Raw genomic sequence first — 21,260 nt, 5'->3', positions numbered from 1 at the left:
CCGAGGGGAGCCCGCTGGCCCGCGGCCTCGCTGCTGCTGAGCAGTCGGCATCGGAGATGACAATGGCCTCACAAGCCTCCTTCTCTGCTCGGGGACACATCTGGGGACGCAGGCCGGGAGCAAGGAGGGGTCACAGCGCGGCAGGAGACAGCCGGGCTCCCACGGGAGAGGGGGACACCGGGGCCGGGAGTCCCAGGCCCCGGCCACCTGGTGTGTTCGTCCTGAGGGCAGCCCAGCTGCCACCTGGCAGTCCCTGTCTCCCCGTCCCCAAGGAGAAACGCGTGTTGTCTACTTCCTGGCACAGCGGACGCGCCCTGAGCTGCACCGAGTGACCTTCCGTCACCACCAGCTCCTCTCCGTGTACGTGCAGGCGATCCTCCCGGTGCGCGTTCAACCTCAGACCACATTTCTGAACCAACACTGTGTCCCTGACGCCCGCTCTCTTCCTTCAGAGAGGCACTCCTGAATGTCCGTGCCCCTGGGTGCATACAGCCGAGCAGGTGACCCCGGGTACATCCTCGAGAAGCCCTCACGTGGACGCGCGGCCGGAAGGAAGAGGACAGTCAGCTCTGAAGGCGCCCATCGTCCTCCTGCTCGGCCGCTCGCTCGCTGCACCTGGGAAGCTGCTTGTTCCCACCGCTGCCGGAAGCCACCGGGCCCTGGAGACAGAGGGGCGGGAACCAGAACAGGGAGGCGTCCCCTCTGCCCTCGGCAGGGCCGGGACCCCACGGAAGCTCCCCCTAGACCCCCCCGGGCTCTGCTAATGATTACAAACGGCAAAGAACCTCCGATTTAATTGCAAAAGGTAATGATGGAGCGAGCACAGGACTCGATTCACCGCAGCAGACGATACCCTCCAGCAACGTGTGAAGGCGGCCAGGATCCATAGGAAGGTTTCCGTATTAAACACCCGGCAGAGGGCCGCAAAGTGCCGTTGACAGAACTGCTGACGGCGGATAAAAACGAAGCAGAGGAGCCTAAATTGGTCTCTGCAGAAAATAAGTCACAGATCAATCCCCCTACATGGCGTCATTCCGAGACGGCCGAGGGTCCGGGGAGGCGTCCCCGTCTGGCTTCAGGACGGGCTGCCGAGGGGGCAGGGAGGCACGGAGCGCACGCACACACGCGTGCAGGGCCCGTCACCGCCCCGGCCTCTCCGGCCCCTGCAGTCCAGCGGGAACGGACTGGCCCCTTCCTGCCCCCCGTCCGCTCTGCAGCAACGCCCACGAGAGGCGCGTGGGAGGAAGGGTCGGGAGGCGGCTTGCGCCCGTGACCCAGACTCCATAGCAAGGCCACAGGAGGGGGTGAGGGGCCAGCTCCCCACACACCTGCAGGTCCACAGGGAACGGCCCGGGCACGAGGTCCCCCTCGAGTGTCCCGTTCGGCTGGAGGACTCTGGCCAATATTCACATTCTGTCCCACACGTGCACGGTCCGAGGACTACAACCGTGAGAAGGTGCGAGCACGTGTGTGAGCAGAAGGCCAGCTGTAAGGCCACAGGGGGTCACAGGCCACAGGGGAGGTGGGTCACAGGTCACCGTCCCTCTTTACAACTCACGCAGAAACTTGACAGGTCACAAGCACCAGGAAATCAGCGTTTTATGACCGCTCCTACCTAAAAGAGGATTCCAACCAGACTTCCAGTGTCCGTTCGTGGAAAAGACAACACACTGGAAATGAGAAAATGCGTCAGGATGGCAAATGGGCCAAAGGGCAGAGATGTGTCAGCCTGTGGCTCTGAGTCTTACGTGTGCCCGGGTCCCAGACAGCGTTCACTGGAGACAGCCAATCACACAGTTCTCTGACTGCTGGCTCTGTCCGTGCACTAAGCGTTTCCTAACCAACGTCAGGATTCTTAGCACACCCGAACCAAGACGTGTATTCTCAATTCAGCCGATAGGTCCCATTAAAAACACAACACGTTGAGGCCCCTGGGGGGCTCAGCCGGTTAAGCGTCCAACTTCGGCTCACGTCACGATCTCACGGTCTGTGAGTCGGAGCCCCAAGTCGGGCTCTGTGCTGACAGCTCAGAGCCGGGAGCCTGCCTCAGATTCTGTGTCTCCCTCTCCCTCTGCCCCTAACCCACTCACATTCTGTCTCTGTCTCTCTCAAAAATAAATAAACATTTAAAAATTTAAAAAAAAAAAAAACCCTTTAAGGGGCGCCTGGGTGGCCCAGGAGGTTGAGCAACCGACTTCAGCTGAGGTCACGATCTTGCAGTTTGTGGGTTTGGGCCCCGCGTCGGGCTCTGTGCTGACAGCTCGGAGCCTAGAGCCTGCTTCGGATTCTGTGTCTCCCTCTCTCTCTGCCCCTCCCCGGCTCATGCTCTGTCTCTCTCTCAAAAATAAATAAACATTAAAAAAAACTTTTTAAACTAGCCCTGCATGGGGCTCTCTGCCGTCAGCACAGAGCCTGCTTCAGATCCTCTGTCCCCCACTCTCTCTGCCCTCCCCCGCCAGCCCCCACCTCCGCCTCGCTCTCTCAGAAATAAACACTAAAAATATTTTAAAATAAAATATAATAAACATATAAAACGACAGAACACAGGAAACCGTAGCCCTGTCACTCACCACGGCCTGGCTGGAGCTCTCCTGCAGGTCCCATAGCAGGATGTGGCTGTCGGCCAGCGAGATGACTCTCCTCCCGTCCCCCGTGGGCTCCCACACCACACTGCAGGAAGAGGAGGCCCCGTTAATTTGACGCCAGAGGCCCCGCACCTGTGTCTGTGGCTGCCCCATACCCACTCCAAGCCACCACGCGCGGGCGCCCTCTCCCGCTGAATGTCTGTCCTCCCCGCTCGGCCGCGGGGCCTCCGGGTACGAGGAGGTGAGTGCGGGCCGCGATGGCACCGGCACACACGTGACCCCCCCACCGCTGCCTCTCCCTGTGGTCTCTCTCTCTCCCGCCACATGAGCACACAGCCAGAAGAGGGCTCTCGCCAGGACCTGCACTGATGCCCTGACCTTGGACTCCAACCCCCAGAGCTGTGACAAATAAGGTTTGTGGTTTCGGCCCCCAGCCTGGGCTGCTTTGTTGTGGCTGCCGGAGCCCATGTGTCTTCCTGTTGATGGAGGGACGGACAGGTGACCAGCAGTGCCAGCTGGACAGGAAGCGGCCTGCTGGGGGCCGGGGCTCGAGGAGGCCCAGGATAGACACTGCCGTCTGGGGCAGGATGCCCACGTCTTTCGTAGCCCAAGGACGCGGCTGACACAGTGACGGGGGGGGGGGGGGGTTCCTGCCTATGATGTCACGTAATGTCATCACGTGCCGGCCAGTCTGAGCCAGTGTCCTGTCACCTGCAGCCAAAGCCACCCCAGCTGATAACACACACACGTGAGTCACTGATGAAAGATCACAAACCCATCACCTCCGTGGTAAAGCCGTGGAGATGAAAAGTTTTCAGGGTTCCTGTCTCCCTGAGGAATCCCTCAAGTGCTTATACAGAGGAGAACATCGCTGCCACATGGGGGTGACCGTGGACGCCACGTGGGAATGACCGCGGACGCCAGGAGACAGGGCATGATACTCACTGACGGGGGGTGGGGGCAGCCCCGGGTGCAAGTCCCTCACACCAGCTTTTCAAGGCCGTCAGCGCAGCTATGATTACTTTTAATCACAACATTTAACATAATTCAAAAACACAACGTCTTTCTCCTTTACCGTTGAAGAAACGCATGTGAAGTTCACAGCACTATGACCACGTAGATCATTCCTGCATCAGACACGGCCTAGCGCATCCTTCTAACACTAGGGGCAAAAAATGCACAAAATCCAGCCCATAAAATTAAAACACAGCAGCTGGAAGAGACGCCAGGAAGCGAGGTTCTGAAATCCGCTCCGATTTTGTTGCGATGATGGCCAACCCGAACTCTGAAGACGCTTCCCGAAGCAAGGTGGCCGAAGTCCGTCCTGGCAGTCCATCTGCACAGGTGAGCCCCTGCGGAGCTCACACGCCTGACACGGAGCTCCAGGGAAAACACAAACCGGGACAGAAGGCTGAAGGGGGCGGCGCCGGCCTGTCCCGGGAGAGAACACCGCACTTACCTGTGCCCGACAGTCCCCTTAGCCCGGGCTGCAGCAACAGATCCCCGCCGGCCCGGCCGCCTGAGCGGCACACGTTTCCTTCCCACACTTGCGCAAGATCGGGGAGCCGGCGAGGGTGCTTCTGCCGAGGACCGCTGTTTTCTCGAGTGTCCCGGGTGCGGCAGAGAGGGAGAGGGGCCCCTATCCCACCCAGAGGGCTCCGCCCTCAGACCGCATCTACCTCCCGGGGGCCCCCCCTTCTGACACAACACACCGGAGATGAGGGTTTCAACATATGAGTTTGTGGGGACAAAAAGATGCCACCCTCAACACGATATTCTAGGAGCGGTACACCTAGGAGGACTTACGAGGAGCTCCTCACCGGACCTCACTCGCAGACTACATCTACCCCCCACCCCAACACACACACACACACACGCACACACACACACACACACACACACACACACACGAGGGCAGGGCAGGGCCGCATGGCCGTGGGAATGACCTGTGGGGATGACCCGTGGGGATGACCACAGGACAGGAACTGACCATCCAGGGTCAGCAACCCTACAGTCAGGAAGTTGAGTGACAGGGATTTATGGAATTTTTAACAGAAACACCAGAAAGCCAGAGATTCCCGGGAAAGTAACAAATCATAGGGTAAGGGTCAGCCAATTCGATGCCAAAGACGGACCACGAATTTTCTGACCGTGGCTTCCCCGGCCAGGTTAAAGTCTGCTGGGGAGTAGCCCCAGGCTGTCAAAGCCCATTCCCGTTCCCCGTCGCGACCAGCGGCGTCTGAGGCACACAGCACGTGATCAATACTTGCTCACAAGTTCAAGGAAGAGTGAAGAATCCAGGTAAGAGCAGAGAAGCCGCATAAAAAAACGAGACCATTTCAAAGTACATTTAGCTAACCGCTAGTGCGTGAGGGCCGGGAAAACAGCCAACAACCATAAAACAAGAAAAAGCTTTAAAGGCATCTGCACAATCAAAATCCCTCCACTAAAGCTCATGTGCTTGTTTTATGTTTTAAATTGCAGTGTCTCTCGAGCCCTTACTCAGAACCTCCCCTTCCCCATCCGTCTGCCCACAGTTCTAACACATCTGCTTCCGATGTCCAAGACCACAGAGCAAACACGTGGGCCGGACGGCAGCAGGGTGTTTGAAGGAGGAATGTGGGTCACAGGGCAAGCTACAAAAACTGATACCCATGGCAGAGGGGAGGGAGGAGGGAGGAGGGAGGAGGGCGAAGGGAGGAGGAAGGAGAAGAGGGAGGAGGAGGGAGGAGGGAGGGAGGGGGAGGAGGGGGAAGGGAGGAGGAAGGAGGGAGGGAGAGGGGAGGAGAGAAGGAGGGAGGGAGGAGGAGGAGGGGGAAGGGAGGAGGAAGGAGGGAGGGGGAGGAGGGGGAAGGGAGGAGGAAGGAGGGAGGGAGAGGGGAGGAGAGAAGGAGGGAGGGAGGAGGAGGAGGAGGGGGAAGGGAGGAGGAAGGAGGGAGGGGGAGGAGGGAGGAGGGCAGGAGAGAAGGAGGGGGGAGGGGGAGGAGAGAAGAAGGAGGAGGGGGGAGGGGGGACAGAGGAGAGTGAGGGGAAGAGGGAGGAGGAAAGGATGGAGAGGGACTAGAGAGAGGTGCGAGGGAGAAGGGAGGAAGTAAGGAGAGAGGAGGGAGAAGAGAGGAGGGAGAGGAGGGAGGGAAGGAGAAGGGTGAAGGGAAGAAGTGAGGACAGAGGAGGGTAGAGGGAGGGGAGGAGGTGAGGAGAGGGGAGAGGGGAGAGGGAGGGGAGGAGGGGGGGAGGCGGAGGAGGAGAGGAGGGGGAGAGTAGGGGGAGGAGGGGGAGGGCAGGGGAGGAGGAGAGCAGAGGGAGAGTAGGGGGAGGAGGGGGAGGGGAGGAGGGAGGGGGGGGAGGGGGAGGGGAGAGGGAAGGGAGGAGGGAGGAGGGGAGGGGGGGGAAGGGGAAGAGGGGGAGGGGAGGGGGAGGGGGAGGAGGGAGGGAGGGGGGGGAGGAGGGAGGGAGGAGAGGAGGGGAGGAGGAGGGAGAGGAGGGGGAGAGTAGGGGGAGGAGGGGAGGGGAGGAGGGAGGAGGAGGAGGAGGAGGAGGGGGAGGAGGAGAGGGAGGGAGGGAGGAGGAGGAGGAGGGGAAGGGGCGGAGGGAGGAGGAGGGGGAGGGGGAGGAGGGGGAGGGGAGGGGGAGGGAAGGGGGAGGAGGGGGAGGGAGAGGGAGGGGAGGGGGAGGAGGGAAGGGGAGGAGGGAGGAGAGGAGGGAAGAGGAAGGGGAGGAGGGAGGGAAGAGAGGAGAGGAGAGGGAGGGGAGAGAAGGGGTGAAGACTCATTTCCTAGTTCTTCCTGTTCAGCAAGGCGCATTCATACCCATTTGCTGGAGGATCGAGTCCAAACTGCAGAGAAGACTGTGTGGCAACTAAGTCCCGAGCGCTACCACAATCAGCCTTTGGAGGGACCGGGTAAGACTTATTCTTGGCGGACGTCTAGGAAACCGAGTGCCCGGGAGAGGCCCGCTAAGCCTGTAGAAAAGCACGTACAGGTGGTTATACGTCTTCAGAGGAGTAACAGGCGAGTCCCTAAAAAGTCATGGCTCTGCGATGCCCCCATGTCTCAGCAGAGGTAAATGTCGAGGCAAAGTGAGGAAGGGACCGGAGAGAAGATTCACCAGAATCTGAACACAGGAACACAGGGATCCTATCGATTCCAGAGACCCGAGGCTGCGTGCGGACGGCCATCCCTCCTCAAGGACCAGGTCTGAACCTGGAAAGAACAGGTCAGTTCAATAAAAAAATCTGTTTGCAGATCAGGACCAAGAGAGACGGGCTTCTGGAAGGCAGAAGGGGCTTGGCTGAAACACCAAGTCCAGCGGGCCTGACCCCTGGAGGCCATGCGGACTGCCCTTGTCCTGGGTCAGCGGCGGCCCCTGGTCATTCGTGGCTGGCTTCCCGGCCAGACTACAAATTCAGCACAAGCCCAGACTCGCCCACTGCTGTATGCCAAGCACCTAGCACAGAGTCTGACCCGCACAGGAGAGGCGCTTAACAAAGAGGTGTTGAGGGAAATCGTGAATGAAGAATTAATTACGCCCCCTCTCGGCATGTGTCCAGCGCACTTTAACCCGTGAAAGACAAAGCTGGGCGAAGAGCCTATTTATCAAGCACACGCAGTGAGGATCGGTCCACCTTGGGACCCATGCAAGAGGGCTGGCTACTTAGTCTCGAAGGCACCTCATCAAGAGGCAGTCTTGCTGGCTCCCCAACTCTCCCCGGGCCACTGCACACCCCGCGGGCCAAGTGCGGGATGAGATCGGTGCCCGCACTTCCCTGTCTACCCCGGCCGCCCCTCCCCCCCTCTCCGGGCGCTGTACTGCAGGGGGGGTTCCTGCCCAGCAAGCCAAGACTGAGCCACCGGCTGCCCCCCCGCAGCCCCACGCCTACCCCCACGGGCACCTCTACCTGCACGTCCACGCCACCCTAGATACCACACGCACGGTATCCACGGCACCCCCGCCCTTCTCCATCTCCGGAGTTACAATTCTCCTGCGAGCAAAACCTTGGGAGTCATTTGCTTACGTGTATCATTCTCAAATTCTACATAAAAAAGCGATAAAGCTTTTGAATCTTATTTTTTAATGTCTGACTTCTCGCTTTGCACAAACCTGACCGAGTTCGCCCTCGGCTTCACAATCGTCCAGCTCCTGCCTGGAAACGCCGTCTGCCTGGCTCCTACTTTCCCACTAACTGCCCCGTCAGCTGAGAACGTGGCCCACCAACAGCCCAAGTTTAGTCCCTCTCTGGGCCTGTGTGTGCTTTCCCATCGCCAAAATACAGACACCTGTCGAGGTCTTGTTCTTACAGGAACACCACTGTCAGCTGGGGCGCCACTGAGAACAGGAGGGCGGCACGAGCAAAGCAGAACCAATGACATCTGGGGCACCCGTCACATGCCGTGGGACGCAGAAGGCTGTCAGGCTCGGGGTTTGAGCCGTCTGTCCAACCAGCCCGCTTCCAACCACCGGGGGACTCCCCCTGAGAAGAGCCGCGCCGCAGTGGTGAAGGCTCCGGGCCCCGCTGGCGGTCTCACATGGCCCAGTAGCACAGTCCGCCGTGCACGTGATGAGACAGCACGACACAGCACGAGATCCACCTGCAGCCTCCACCAAGGCCGTTCCGCCCACCACGTCCGTCTGCTCCAGAATCCTCGTCCCCACACGCAGTCCTTCAGGTGGCCAGGCACGGGCCTCCTCGTGCCACAGCCAGCCCCCCTGCTCGCACTCGCCTGCTTTCACAGTAGGTGGCATTTTGTGAAACTCTCGTCACAGCGCAGATATGTGTGCTGGGGGAGACGGGAGGGTCGTGACGTCAAACTATCTCCTTCTGACACCGAACTTTGGAGACCGCTGCTTCGGACCACTAACCTTGGTCTTTCCTATCACCGCAAGCATTTGGGGTAGATTTCCTTTGAAGCGTACACGGCATATCCCTTGGACCTTTTCTGCCCGTGCGGCGAACACGCAGCCTGGCCGAGACGACCCGTCCCCGCGCACTGGCTGGCACTGGGCTGCATCCCTCTCCCTCTGTGGGACAGCGCTGGGGCCCGTATGAAAGGGCCCCAAGTCACTGGCCTTTTATACTGGGGTCTGCTTCGATGCCAGCGGAGTCTGGGAGTCTGCCGGCAGCTGCCTGCCTCCCTTCTGGCTACTGCACGCGTCCTGCCGGCACCTGCCTCACGCTCCCTGTTACCTGAGCTGCAGCAGCACGTACACTGGTGACTAACAAGCTCAGTAATAAGTGGCCCTATGTGGGCGAAGAAGGAGCTCTCCCCTCAATAAAACACATGAAGCCATAGCCCCGGCCTCCCCGAGATCCCGTTTGAAGCTGCCATATTTTATATCCTAGTTTCAAGTCATAAGTGCTCATTAAGAGTGTTTAAACTTGACAGAAGTGCAAGCCTCTTGTGTTGCCCCCCAGTGGAGAGGACCCCACGACAGGGGACAAGCGTCCAGGTCTCTGCCAATACACGTGCTGACGCGGGTAATACGACCACAGTCACATCCGCAGACACGCTGGTGACATCACTCTGCTGCGTGCTTTACTTTAAACGTGTCTTGGGTAAGTTTCCATGTCAAGGAAACGGAATTCTTCCCAAAGGCCACCCAAATTCCGTTGTATGCATGCCTGCGACTTCTAATCGCTCTGGGCTTTAGATCCTCATCTGTCCGGGGGCTAACAGCGGCACGCCAACGTCCCAGGTTCGGGAAGACAGGCGAGTCGGTATTGAGCACAGCCCGCACAAAGTCGGCGCTCCCTGAGCTGGACACTGTCGGATGCAGTCGGGCGTTGGCTGCACAGGGAGTGCCAGTGTGGAGGGCCCAGTCCTCAGAGGCTGGGGGGACGCAGCCGTGGCCCGCAAACAGCCGTCAACAGCCAAGACCGGCCCACCCTAGACGCCGACAGCCTCCTGTCGAAAAACCCTAACCCCACCTTCCAACTTGGCCTGCGATAGTGAAATTACCCCCCTTACACACACCAAGAGAATGCCACCAGGATTTAGGAAAAAAAATCCTCAGGGAGGCCAGAAACTCGAATCCTGACCTATTCTGAAAGGCGCCAGAGCCCCATCACGCGTCGCTGTCCCGCCCACTTCGTGCCCAGTGGCTTTGGTCCTGAGTCCTCAACATCACTTTCCGTGGCACCTGCGCTTCCTCTGGTGACCGTCGGTGCAAAAGTCAGCCAGGCATCAGGCGATCTTCCCCCTGGCATCTGAGAACATTCTGGAGTTCCCTGAGTTACTGTCACATGCACACACACCCCACATTCCCTACACACACGCACACCCCCCACACACGCACACAGCCCACACACACACGCACACCCCACACACCTCACATACATGTGCACACACACCAGCTAAGCTGGAGCTAAGGCCTGTACTTGGAGCATTAACACAGAATACACGTGGGAGAAGAGCCTCAGCCTTCCGAGGAAGACACACCCACACTAAGACTTTTGCTCCTCAAAGAGGAAACGCCTCCTTGGGAGAGGTGACTGAATAAGCTACAGGACGGAACCAAGGTATGCCTCTGAATATGTGCCATTCATTCCTGAGAGGATTTAAATTTGTAATCTCTGAATTACACGGCATCAGAAAGAAAGGGAACACGTCTGCCTTTTACGCGATGGATGCAAGAGTTAATCTCGCCACAGAGATTGGAGACCCAGAGATTCCTGAAGCAAAACCAGGAAGGAGAAAACAGGTTCTTTAGAAACTTCCATGGGCTCTGTCACCAACAGTTGGCTAGCTCTCCTGGAAAGGCCTAGATTAAGGAGAAAGCCACCAACGGTGTGGCGTGCATGGGAAGGAAAGCCCCACACTTCACCATCGGGGGCGGCCCCAGGCCTGGGGAGTCCCCAGGAGGTCAGGGGAGGCAGGAAGGGTGAGTGTGCTCGTGCCCTGAGAGGACAGGACGGGGACCGAGGTGGGACGACAGATCGCCACACCCTCACTTCCCACCCAGGAGCGAGGGGGGACTGCATGAGAAACAAGCCGTGGGCTCGGTTCAGGACGCGCACCTTCCCGTCCCAGCAGCACAGGGCAGGGGCGCGGCTCACTGTTAAAAACTGTAAGAAAAAACAAACCCCCCCCCCCACACACACACACAGAAAGGGAGGAAATACACGCTCCCGTCAACGTTTATTTATTTTTGGGACAGAGAGAGACAGAGCATGAACGGGGGAGGGGCAGAGAGAGAGGGAGACACAGAATCGGAAACAGGCTCCAGGCTCCGAGCCATCAGCCCAGAGCCTGATGCGGGGCTCGAACTCACGGACCGCGAGATCATGACCTGACTGAAGTCGGACGCTTAACCAACTGCGCCACCCAGGCGCCCCTATACACGCTCCCGTCAAACAAGAAATAGCACTGGCGGATCTCCATGTAACAACAGAAAGCCCAGGTTCACCTTCTTGGCCGCGAAGCAGGCGACCACGCGCCCAGAGCTGCCGCCAGCCGCACGGGGCTGCTCTGCCCCCTCCACCGCGCCTGGCACCTGGGCACCACACCCCGCGCTCCCCACCGGAAGCCCCTCGTCCTACGGCTCCAGTGACGACCGCATCTCTCCATGCCTCTGCGGGGCCACGTGCCACCGAGCGGGAAGGCTCAGCGACTGGACCCTTCCCAAGAGTGGGCCTTTCCAGGCGTTTCCTCGAACCTGCGGTAAACAGGTGCTCCGCAGCACCCACGGTCACGCTGCCGCGGGGCCCGCTCCTGCCTCTCCTGTCACCACCCATCCTGGGCGAGGCGTCAGAAAAATCCACTGTTGGTTTCTAGGTAGCAACCCCTAAAATCATTGGTGTTTGTGCCCAGTAACAGACACCTTGGGATAACCGGAGTATGCAAAGTGCAGTGAGAAGAGAGATTCTATTTTATCGTGGATCATCACCATGAAACTAATGCTATAAACATAAGAAAATAACCTAGAATTTCTGCCATACTTGCTGCTCCAAACGAAGAGGTTTATTTCTCTGTTCATAAAAATCATCCATTTTTCTGCTTTATCACACTCCGCCAGTGAATTTGAGAGGACATAAAATTACATTAACAAGTGGAGAACAAAGTCGCATATACCTAATGTAAGTGTGCAATACCCCTCATAATCACGGAGAGGAAAATACGAGAAAAGGGCTGTTTCTGTAAATAAACCCAAATAAAAAATCTAAACTTCTTGGAGGCAGTTAACGAGGACCATAATGGCAGGAATGATGGTTCTAATTTGGCAGGTTTCATGCTGATCAAACAAAATACATGCCTCTGTGCTTCAGATAAGGGATTCCAAAATGAATGATTCACACTCTGGATGCCGGCACCCAGGGTGAGGGCAGCGCAAAGGACACCAGAAATTCTTAAAACAGCCTCAACGCAAATTTAATAATTTAAGTCCACAGCATTTGCACACCTTACCTCCTCTCTGCAGCCACCGGGGGTGGGAAGTCCATGAAAGGCTGGATGCCCACAAGGCCGCAGCCTCACGCGGCTGGGACACAGGCGGACTCTAATGCACAAGGGACGGCCGTGTGACCAATGTGGTTCCCGCCGCATTATACAACCCATCAGGGTTCTTACTTCACTGAAAAGAAGGAAACATATCTGCCAAGTCATTGGTTACAAGCAGAATTTCGAAAAAACCCTTTTAAAATCCAATAAATTAGTTCCCCAGGTTATACATCTCCTTCAAACACAGAGAGCTGGCAATCCAGTTAATGTCCTCCTGGTGGAACATACGGAACCGAACACACAGGCTCTGCACGGGCACCGCACGGATTAAGGGAAGGACACTGTAAGTAGAGAGGCACGCTTCGACCAGTTCTGTGGACATGTGGGCTCCCGACGGCTGAGCCACGCAGATTCTTCCAGGGGCAGGCTGGCGTCCCGGCATGGCCCAGGCACCCTGGCAGGCCAGCTGGTGCCGGAGGGGGTGGCTTGCTTGCTCTGACACCCCTCATCTGGACAGACTCCGAGTGCCATCAGGTAATAACTACACTTCCGGTCAGAGCCAGAGCAGAAGAGCCACAGGCCGGGCGTGAGGGGGACGGCATCTTCCTCGGACGTTTGTCTCTTTTGTGGAGGCTGACGTCAGCATTCACAGCCCCGGTCAGCACTCTGACACCGAGGACCCAGCAACAGACAGGCGCCCGTTTCCTGAGTGTGGACATAGGGAAACATGGGCACTAATCACCAGACTGGCACCCCCGAGAAGCCTCCCCCGATGGGAATGCCTGAGGTCCACGGGCTCCTCCTAAGGGTGGACACAGCTGATGGGCACGCTGCCTGGCCCTGCCTGAGCATGGCTTCTACGCCAGGTTGCCACCGTCCCGTCCTTCTGCCCCAGAGAGAGTCGCGAGGCACAGCCAGGACTCGGTCCATCCTCCACATGACGGACCATCGCCAGAACCGAAGGCCCACCTGACACCCAGAGGTCACAGCTCTGCTCCTCCAAGGACACCCCGACACTGGCCCACGGTGGCCGGTGCCCCTGGGGCTCGGACAGGGGTGCACGCCGGACAGCACGGGGACACTGCTCCCTCCCTGGGGCAGGTGCAGTAACCCTCCTGTGCCCCTGGGTCTTCTCAGCAAGTTCAAAGCGGACTTGTGAATAAAAGCACGTTTTGAAATAAAACCGTCTACCCAAATTCCAAATAGTGGTTCAGGTTCTTCCTCCGCTTTTTGTTCTACTTTTCTTTCCTCTCCCCCACCCCATTTTTCAAACAGTGAGAAAATGTTTAAACATTCTCACCCACGGAGTTAGTTCAGGCTCGAAACTTTCGTATTTAAAGCTCACGTTTAAATCATCACAAATAGAACTAAAAGCTACGTTCTTCTAAACCAGTGCCTTGGACACACTGGCATCCACTGGGTCAGCCGACCCGTTCTGGGAGACACTGGTCGGGTCACACGAGAGTTCAACGAAACACACTCTGATCCACGGTTTTCAGGGAAACGTAAACTGAAATTCTAGAAACGACATGAATTTCTCGGGTCATGCACGTAAACACACTTTGTGCGCGGCCTTCAGACGTCGGTGCTAGGACCGTCTAGTGTGAGCTGTATCGGCACGCTGTGGTCCGATACCGCTGCCACGGCCCCCCTAACACGTGGTCTTGCTGGCATGATGAGGGCAAGGGAGTCTGCGTCAGCCGTTCTCCGCGTGCGGGGAACTCAACAAACCTGAGACAGGAAGGCGTCTGTCTGTTGTCCTAGGACACCTGCACAAAGTAAGGGATGTGGCCCCGTTCTGGTCCTCTTTTTTTTTTTTTATTTTTTTTTTCAACGTTTATTTATTTTTGGGACAGAGAGAGACAGAGCATGGACGGGGGAGGGGCAGAGAGAGAGGGAGACTCAGAATCAGAAACAGGCTCCAGGCTCTGAGCCGTCAGCCCAGAGCCTGACGCGGGGCTCGAACTCACGGACCGCGAGATCGTGACCTGGCTGAAGTCGGACGCTTAACCGACTGCGCCACCCAGGCGCCCCGTGCTGGTCCTCTTTAAAAGCTAATGGACGTTAGAAGCGAGCCAGTGACCAGGGGGTCACTCACACCTCAGCACACCTAGATCACATAAACCCAAAAGGCACTAACACAAGCCTCCTAAAATCCCATAAACCTTCAGTGACGGTATCGTCACAGTCACCGGGAATTCTCCATCGCTGTTGACCGCAAAGCCGTGTCATAAGATCTCTCAATTTCAAACACACATTCCTACTTAGCCTCAGAGACGGCTTCTGTAAGGTGTCACGGATACCTCTGAATTTGCATTTCTTCCACGATTGTATACAACTACGATTAAAGAAACACGAAAAGAGAGATGACGCCGAATCCTTTCTCTTCTGGCCAAAGTACCTCAGGAAGTGGCTCACATCCACTGCCCTCCTTTAATGAGAGCGCACACGCCCACCTTCCTGGGCACATCCGTACCTGCTCAGCCCACTTGGCATTCCAGTGCCATGGCGACCCCCACCTCCCCCTGCCTCCCCCTGCACCCAGGAGGTCTGCTCCCCCTGCCTCCCCCTGCACCCAGGAGGTCTGCTCCCCCTGCCTCCCCCTGCACCCAGGAGGTCTGCTCCCCCCACCTCCCCCTGCACCCAGGAGGTCTGCTCCCCCTGCCTCCCCCTGCACCCAGGAGGTCTGCTCCCCCCACCTCCCCCTGCACCCAGGAGGTCTGCTCCCCCTGCCTCCCCCTGCACCCAGGAGGTCTGCTCCCCCCGCCTTCCCCTGCGCCCAGGAGGTTGGCTCCCCCCACCTCCCCCTGTGCCCAGGAGGTCTGTTCCTCCCCCCACCTCCGCTTGCACTCAGGAGATCTGCTCCCCGGAGAGAGCTAGCTCAGGAAGTGGCTGTGGGCCAGCCACCCCATCCCTGTGGCAAATGAGTGACAGCAATGCTCCCTCCCCCAAGCCCATCAGGGTCTGGGGGTGGCAGTGAGCGGCTGCAGTGACTGTCATTCACTTCCCAGCCAACCCTGGAAAGCCTCTGGTTACTCAGTTTAGCAACTTCTCCTTCAAGGGAGATTTTCATTGTCCGTGACCCCAGGCGGCAGTAGACTCCCCCTGATGCACCACTTGGGAGATGGGGCCCAGAACAGACCGGAGCCGCTAATTCTTACACTTGGCTTCCACTCACCGGCAGCAGGGAGAGTGGCGGGTGTGTGGGGGGGGGGAGGGGGTGGGTTTCGTGATCAGAAGGAGGTGGAGAAGCACAGAATTACCTGTGTGACTCATCGGCCCTGAGCCAACAGTGATGATGCCACAGGGCAGGCACACAGCGGGCACACGGCGAGCACGTGCTCATGCACGGCGAGCACGTGCGCCCCAGCAGGCCCGCACCCGGGAGCAGCCCTCTCAGCAAATCGCTGCCTCCTTTCCCCTGACACTCCACCAGGCCCCCAATGACGCTGGTGTGATAGGACAGGGGGCCACACTGGGTCTGCACTCACTCCAGTACCGACCCCCACAGTCCACACTGCGGACAATGACGGACGCCCTGAGCTGCCGGTCTCGTCGCTGACTCACGGAGAAGCCCCACCTTCGTGGAAAAAACCACCCTGTAAGAGGGGGTGCCGTGAAGAGCCACCCTTACCTACCCCTGGGAAGTGGAAAAAGGGCCAATGACATGCATGCCCCCGGGCTCAGCTCTCCTACCTCATTTAACACAGTAAGGGGGCTCTTATTAATTTCACTGAGCTGTGTAGGTCCCTTCCCATCCCAGAACAACACAAGGCATCTGACACACACAGCCTGAAATGCGCTGGGGCCAGATGCCCTGTAGACGGTGAAAAACATCAGTTTGGTAAAAGCATCCAACCACCCTGCAGGCGGCCAGCAGTGAGCCGAATGAGCTCATCCTGGGGCCATCATGTGAGGGATGTCACTGCGGCCTGGTCCCAGGTGAGGCTGCCCAGTCCCACTCCCTCCAGGGTGACAGGCAGAGTGGAAGAGGGTCATGAGCTATTGTCTGATTCACAAGACACAGGTATGTGCCACTGAGTAAGTGTGAGACGCCAGCATCTAATGAACACAGAGCTGGACAGCTCACCAGAGACCCCTCACAACCACCCCAGAAGGAGGCACACGCCCAGAGGGACAGCGTGACATACCAACAGATCGGAAGGCCACGTCTTCCACGCTCACCACACGCTCAGCATACACTGATCCACGGTCACCACACACTGACCACAGGAGCAAACCGGGGGTATGGGGGGGGGGGGGAGGAGTATGCCAAAAAAAAAAAAAGAAAAAGAAAAAAAGGTGGCTTTATCTCAAAATGAGTAATTCCCCTGGAAAGCACAATATATTTACACTTGTCGTCCATAAGGAACCAGCAGGAAGATGTGTGAACATTCTCAGAACTTATTCTGATGAGGATGTATTTCTACTCCCAGCAAAGGAAACAACTTCCAAATCACAGTGTGACGACCACAAGTGGCTCCTGCTGCTCGTTCGCTCAGCAGGGAGGCAATCCTGGGACATTGGTGTCGTTCTGGGGTCAGACTGCCTGGCTCTGAAGCCCAATCACCCCACCGAGTAAAAACGGCTGGATGCTTTCTCCTTAGCACCCGGAAGACAGTTACCGCCTCTGCAATGGTCCCCACTTTACAGGGTCACGTGGGAAATACAGGGGGCGGTGCCTGCAAACCTCAGAAGGGCCTGGTCACAGTCACTTCTCCCTTCACACAACACAGCATGAGCAGTGGCTGGGCGCTGTCCTTGGTGCTGAAGACGCACCGCTTCTCCCCTCACACAACACAGCATGAGCCGTGGCCGGGCGCTGTCCTTGGTGCTGAGGACGCACCTGCCCCCTGCCAAGACGCCTGCCCGGGGTCACAGGAGCATGAACACACACAGCAACGTCAGGCATGGTGACTGCTATTACACGGGATAAAACTGGGTGCAAGGACAGGAAGATGTGGGTGGGGGCAGAACAGTGATTATTTTAGACAGAATGGTTAAGAAGGCCCTCTCCGAAGAGGTCATACTGAACCAAGAAGCTGATGGCTCATTAATCAAGAACAGAAGCTACGAGGTAGTCCCTCTAAGCTCAACTTGGTCCCCACAGTGTGGATCTGAGAAAATCAGGAAGGGAAGGGATTGCTGCCTTATTTGTACTGTGTGTCCTAGCAGACATGGGGGGTGGCGCGTTTCCAGAGATCCTGCCATCGAGCCACTGTAACAGCTGAAGCATTTCCTCCTTTTCAGCAATCTTCACTTGTGACTGAGAAGCGGGTGACTTTCCAGCAAACCTACGCAGCCTTAGGGCAGCGCCTCGTCTCCCTCCATGGTTGGGAGCTCGGGAGCACCTATTTCACTCTCGAACCAGACACACTGGTGAATCTCTAGTGGAGGGTCAGCCTGCAGGCACTGCCCACCCCCTGCGTGCTAGAGGGCCAAAGTGGGCATGTGGGGCCATCTACGCTGGGGCCCAGCTGCTCCATGGCAAACAGACATCGAGCGGCCCTGAGGACAGGAGCCCGTGCCAGAACATGTGAGGCACAGCAACGACCCGGGCAGACTGGGAATTGCGTGGTTTTCCAGGATGCTCCTTTTCAGCCAGCAGCAGGGCCGACCCTCAGGACCTGGCTGGGAGCCCCTCTCCCAGAACTGCTCTCGGCCTCAATTTACAAACCAAAAAGCAAACAAACAAAATTAGCAGTTGCCTCGTGTTTAACTCCACACACAGCACCCTCCACCTTCACACATGCACCACACTTAAATTTCCAAAAGGCAAATTCCCTGTCTGCTAAGACATCACTGAAGATAGTTTAAAAAAACAAAACAAAACAAAACAAAACAAAACACACACGTAACAACCCCAAAGGCCAGCGAGGATGCAAAGACTGGGTCCTCACACATCACTGGTGGGAACGTCAGATGCACAGCCACTTGAGAAGGCTGGGGCAGTTTGCACAAATCAAAACACTCAACCACCAGACGCCCCGGGAACTGCACTCCAGGGCATTCAGTTGAGAGGGAGGAAAACCCACAGATGTGAGAACACCTGTACGTGCATGCTCACAGTAGCTGCATCCATGATGTCCAAAACCCAGGGGAGGCCCAGCTGTCCCTCAATAGGTGAGTGGTGGCCTCTGTCTCTCAATAGGTGAGTGGTCACACAAGCTGTGCCCCATCTTCCCTTAGACCCCTCTTTAGAATAAAGGGAAAGAGCCACCGATGGACACATGTGACAACCAGGATGAGCCTCCAGGGAATCACGGTGAGCGCACAAAGCCACTATCGAAGCTTCCAGAGTGGACGATCCCATTCATAGAACATTCTCAACGTGACGAGTCTATAGGACAGAGCACAGACCCATGCCTGCCGGGGATTAAGGATGCGGCATGAGGAGGAGTGGGCTATGGCCACCAACAGGTAGCAGGAGCGATCCTGGTCCCGTATCCTGGCCACGGGATGGCTGCACAAAGAGACACACGTGGTGAAATGGCAGAGGACTGAAGGTACACCCCCAGCTCCCAACGGTGGCAGTGCACAGTAGGAAGGCAACGTCACCACTGGGGGAGATGGGCGACGGCACACGGGATCCATCTGTGTTGTTCCTACAATGCAGGTGGATCACAGCTACCTCAGGGAAAAAGTCAGCAAACACATAGTGATGCAGTGGAGAACAAAAGGAATTCAAGAGACGCTGCAAACAAGGGCCGCAGATTCAGGAGAGCGGACTTCCAAGGTGGATTTAAGGAAGACAGTTCATCTGCATGTGTTTAAATGCCAACAATTATTTCCTAACAAGTTCCCCTTTCACAGGGGTGCAATCATAGGGGGTATGACCGCGAGGTGTGCTCACAGGGGGTGTGATAATGAGGTGCGCTCACAGGGGTGTGATAAGGGGGTGTGTTCATACAGGGTATGCTCACGGGGTGTGCTCACAGGGGTGTGATAACGGGGTGTGATAATGGGCTGTGCTCACAGGGGCTGTGATGACAGAAATGTGATCATGGGTGTGACCCAGACTTAACATTTCACTGACCTTCACCTCCCGGCAGCACACGCAGACTGGTGTGACCACTTTTGCCAGAACATTATGGGGACACAGACCAGCAGCCCCTCCCTCAACTCCCCTAGGCTCGGCCCATGTGTGCACTAGCCAAAGGCACAGACACCCTCTGCACACACCAAATTCCCCGCAGTCGCTGCTGGCCTGCACCGCGTCTTACATGCCCCGCCCCCGACACTCATGCACATGCCTACGTGCACTCACACTCGCATGCACACGCAAGCCTGTGTCTGCAGCAAATGTAGCACTGAATGAAAAGTGAACTCCAGGCGTGCCCCCGCTGCCAGGCTCGCTCCGCACTCCGGTGACCCCTTGTGGGAGCCGCGGGGCTCCTGTGTGGCTCTGCTTCCTGTGGGGGGAGGGGGGGGGTCTGCCGGCTCCATACGGAGAACTGACTGTGGACGTGGCGTCGGCCTGGCACCCTCGAGACCACACCTCCCGCACGGGAGCACAGAGGCCTCCAGACCCGCAGGGGGCGCCGACGGGCAGGTCTGCTCCCTGTTCCCCGCTGATGCCAAGCGAGACTGGATCAGTCCCAGCTCCACGTGTCAGCTCCCACGTAAATCCCTCTTCAATCCCAGCAGTAAACATTAATTCCTCTTTCCCCAGGGGGCCCACGGGACACGGTTCCCAATGATCTCAGCACATGCTGCGGCCTGCCCTGGGTCACCTACATGTGCACACCATGAGTCTCCCCTGAGAGATCATGCGTGTCTGCTTGGGGCCGTGTTCCCCCCCCACCACCTGGCATCCCTGGGGCCCGGCAAGTCCATGCAGCAGGTGCTTAATAAAGATGTGTTGGATCAAATGTACTTAATCAGTAGATTGAACTAAAACAGAATTGGGTGTACAGAGGATACGGCTCTTTCTCACACATGCACACACGTCTGCACACACACGGAAGCGTTACTGTATTAAGGAAAACGGCAATCACCACTGTAACGGTAAACACCGGTAACAACGATACGCTCTCTCAGTCCCTTCTAGAAAGCATGGCCTTCTGCATTTGCGGAGTCTTCAGGATTTCACAGCACTCGGCGGAGGCTCCCTTGGTGAACTGGCGGGTGCGGCTGCGCCTCCATCACAACACGCGGGCAGCGACAGGCCAGGCAACCCGGATGGACCGGGCGCGTCTCCACCCCCGGGCGCCACACACGACACACAGGGGAACGAAGGCAAGGGTAAAGGCGTGGCGGCCCCGGGGGTGCAGCGAGGTGGGCACACGGCATATCCTCATTCAGGCCACAAAAGAAGGAACTGTGAGCCTTCAACCTAAAGACACAATTAATTGACGCTTAGGACCGCTGAATAAGACCGTATTTAGAAGCGAAAGAGCGACAGAACGCTGAAGACCTCTGCGGCGCCCGCCTCCGCCACCCTCCCGGCAGGGGCCTGGCCACACTGGTCTCGACGAAAGGAGGCCTGCACACAGGCTCCTTCACGATGTTTGCGGTAGGGTTTCCGTGAACATGTCCGCTCTGGAGAACAAGGATCAGGAAACGAGAGAGACAGACAGAAAGCCATTCACACCGTCTTTTCACAAGAGGGCAGAGTCCCGAGCGTGCGCCGCGGCCCCTACCACGGGAGTCTGCGGCCGCACGCTGTCTACTGCAGGCTTGTCCCGGGCGTATGAGATAGGCGGAACCCTACCAGGCCACGCTGCCGTGGGCCGTGTCGTCAAGGTGACAGAGCAGCTCCAGGGTGTGCGCGGGGCTCGATGAGTCATCAGGGGACTCGTGGCTGCCGGGCTCCAATTCCTTCGGCATCCTCCACACGGCCGCACACGTCAGGACCTTGCTGTCTGAGGCTGAGGAATAAACAGAGGGTCATGTCAACAGAGCTCGGTTCGCGGCCGCGGCCCAGACGGCGCACCTCCATCCACACAGACGCCGAGGCAGAGCGCGCCTGCCCTCTCGAACATCTGAAGTGCAGGGAGCAAGCAGGGCGGGGGGCACACACCCAGAGTCAGCAAGCGGGACAGGCAGGCTCCCCGCCAGCAGCCGCCTGACCCCTGCCTCCCTGTTTTAAAACCACCACTCTGCTTCAGAAGAAAATTTGATTTTCCTCCAAATCGATTTCCTTCTGTGCTTCCTCAACGGTTCTTCACGACAGGGAGCAAAACGCGGGGGTGGGCGTGCGACAGACACCCCGTGAGGGCCGCTCGGGCGTAAGGCTGGC

At 57.7% G+C, this 21,260-nt stretch overlaps 1 protein-coding gene across 9 annotated transcripts in view; it reads right to left on the bottom strand.

Moving 5' to 3' along the window:
• The window catches only part of EIPR1 (EARP complex and GARP complex interacting protein 1), a 121,295-nt gene that overhangs the window by 15,626 nt on the left and 84,409 nt on the right, over nt 1-21,260 (bottom strand). For 7 of the 9 annotated variants that reach the window (XM_011281345.4, XM_011281346.4, XM_019827971.3 and 4 more), the window contains 2 exons: nt 20,733-20,889; nt 2,571-2,670 (listed from right to left, as the gene is read on the bottom strand). In XM_011281345.4, the coding sequence (XP_011279647.1) occupies nt 2,571-2,670; nt 20,733-20,889 (257 nt within the window). Of the gene's footprint in view, nt 1-2,570; nt 2,671-11,986; nt 12,153-20,732; nt 20,890-21,260 lie in introns of those variants that run through there. The other 2 variants (XM_019827972.3, XM_045055026.1) reach the window with 2 other exon arrangements.

The sequence above is a fragment of the Felis catus genome, chromosome A3 (assembly GCF_018350175.1).
Source record: "Felis catus isolate Fca126 chromosome A3, F.catus_Fca126_mat1.0, whole genome shotgun sequence".
In the NCBI taxonomy this organism is placed as follows: domain Eukaryota; kingdom Metazoa; phylum Chordata; class Mammalia; order Carnivora; family Felidae; genus Felis; species Felis catus.
This window is presented reverse-complemented; position numbering and strand designations above follow the sequence as displayed.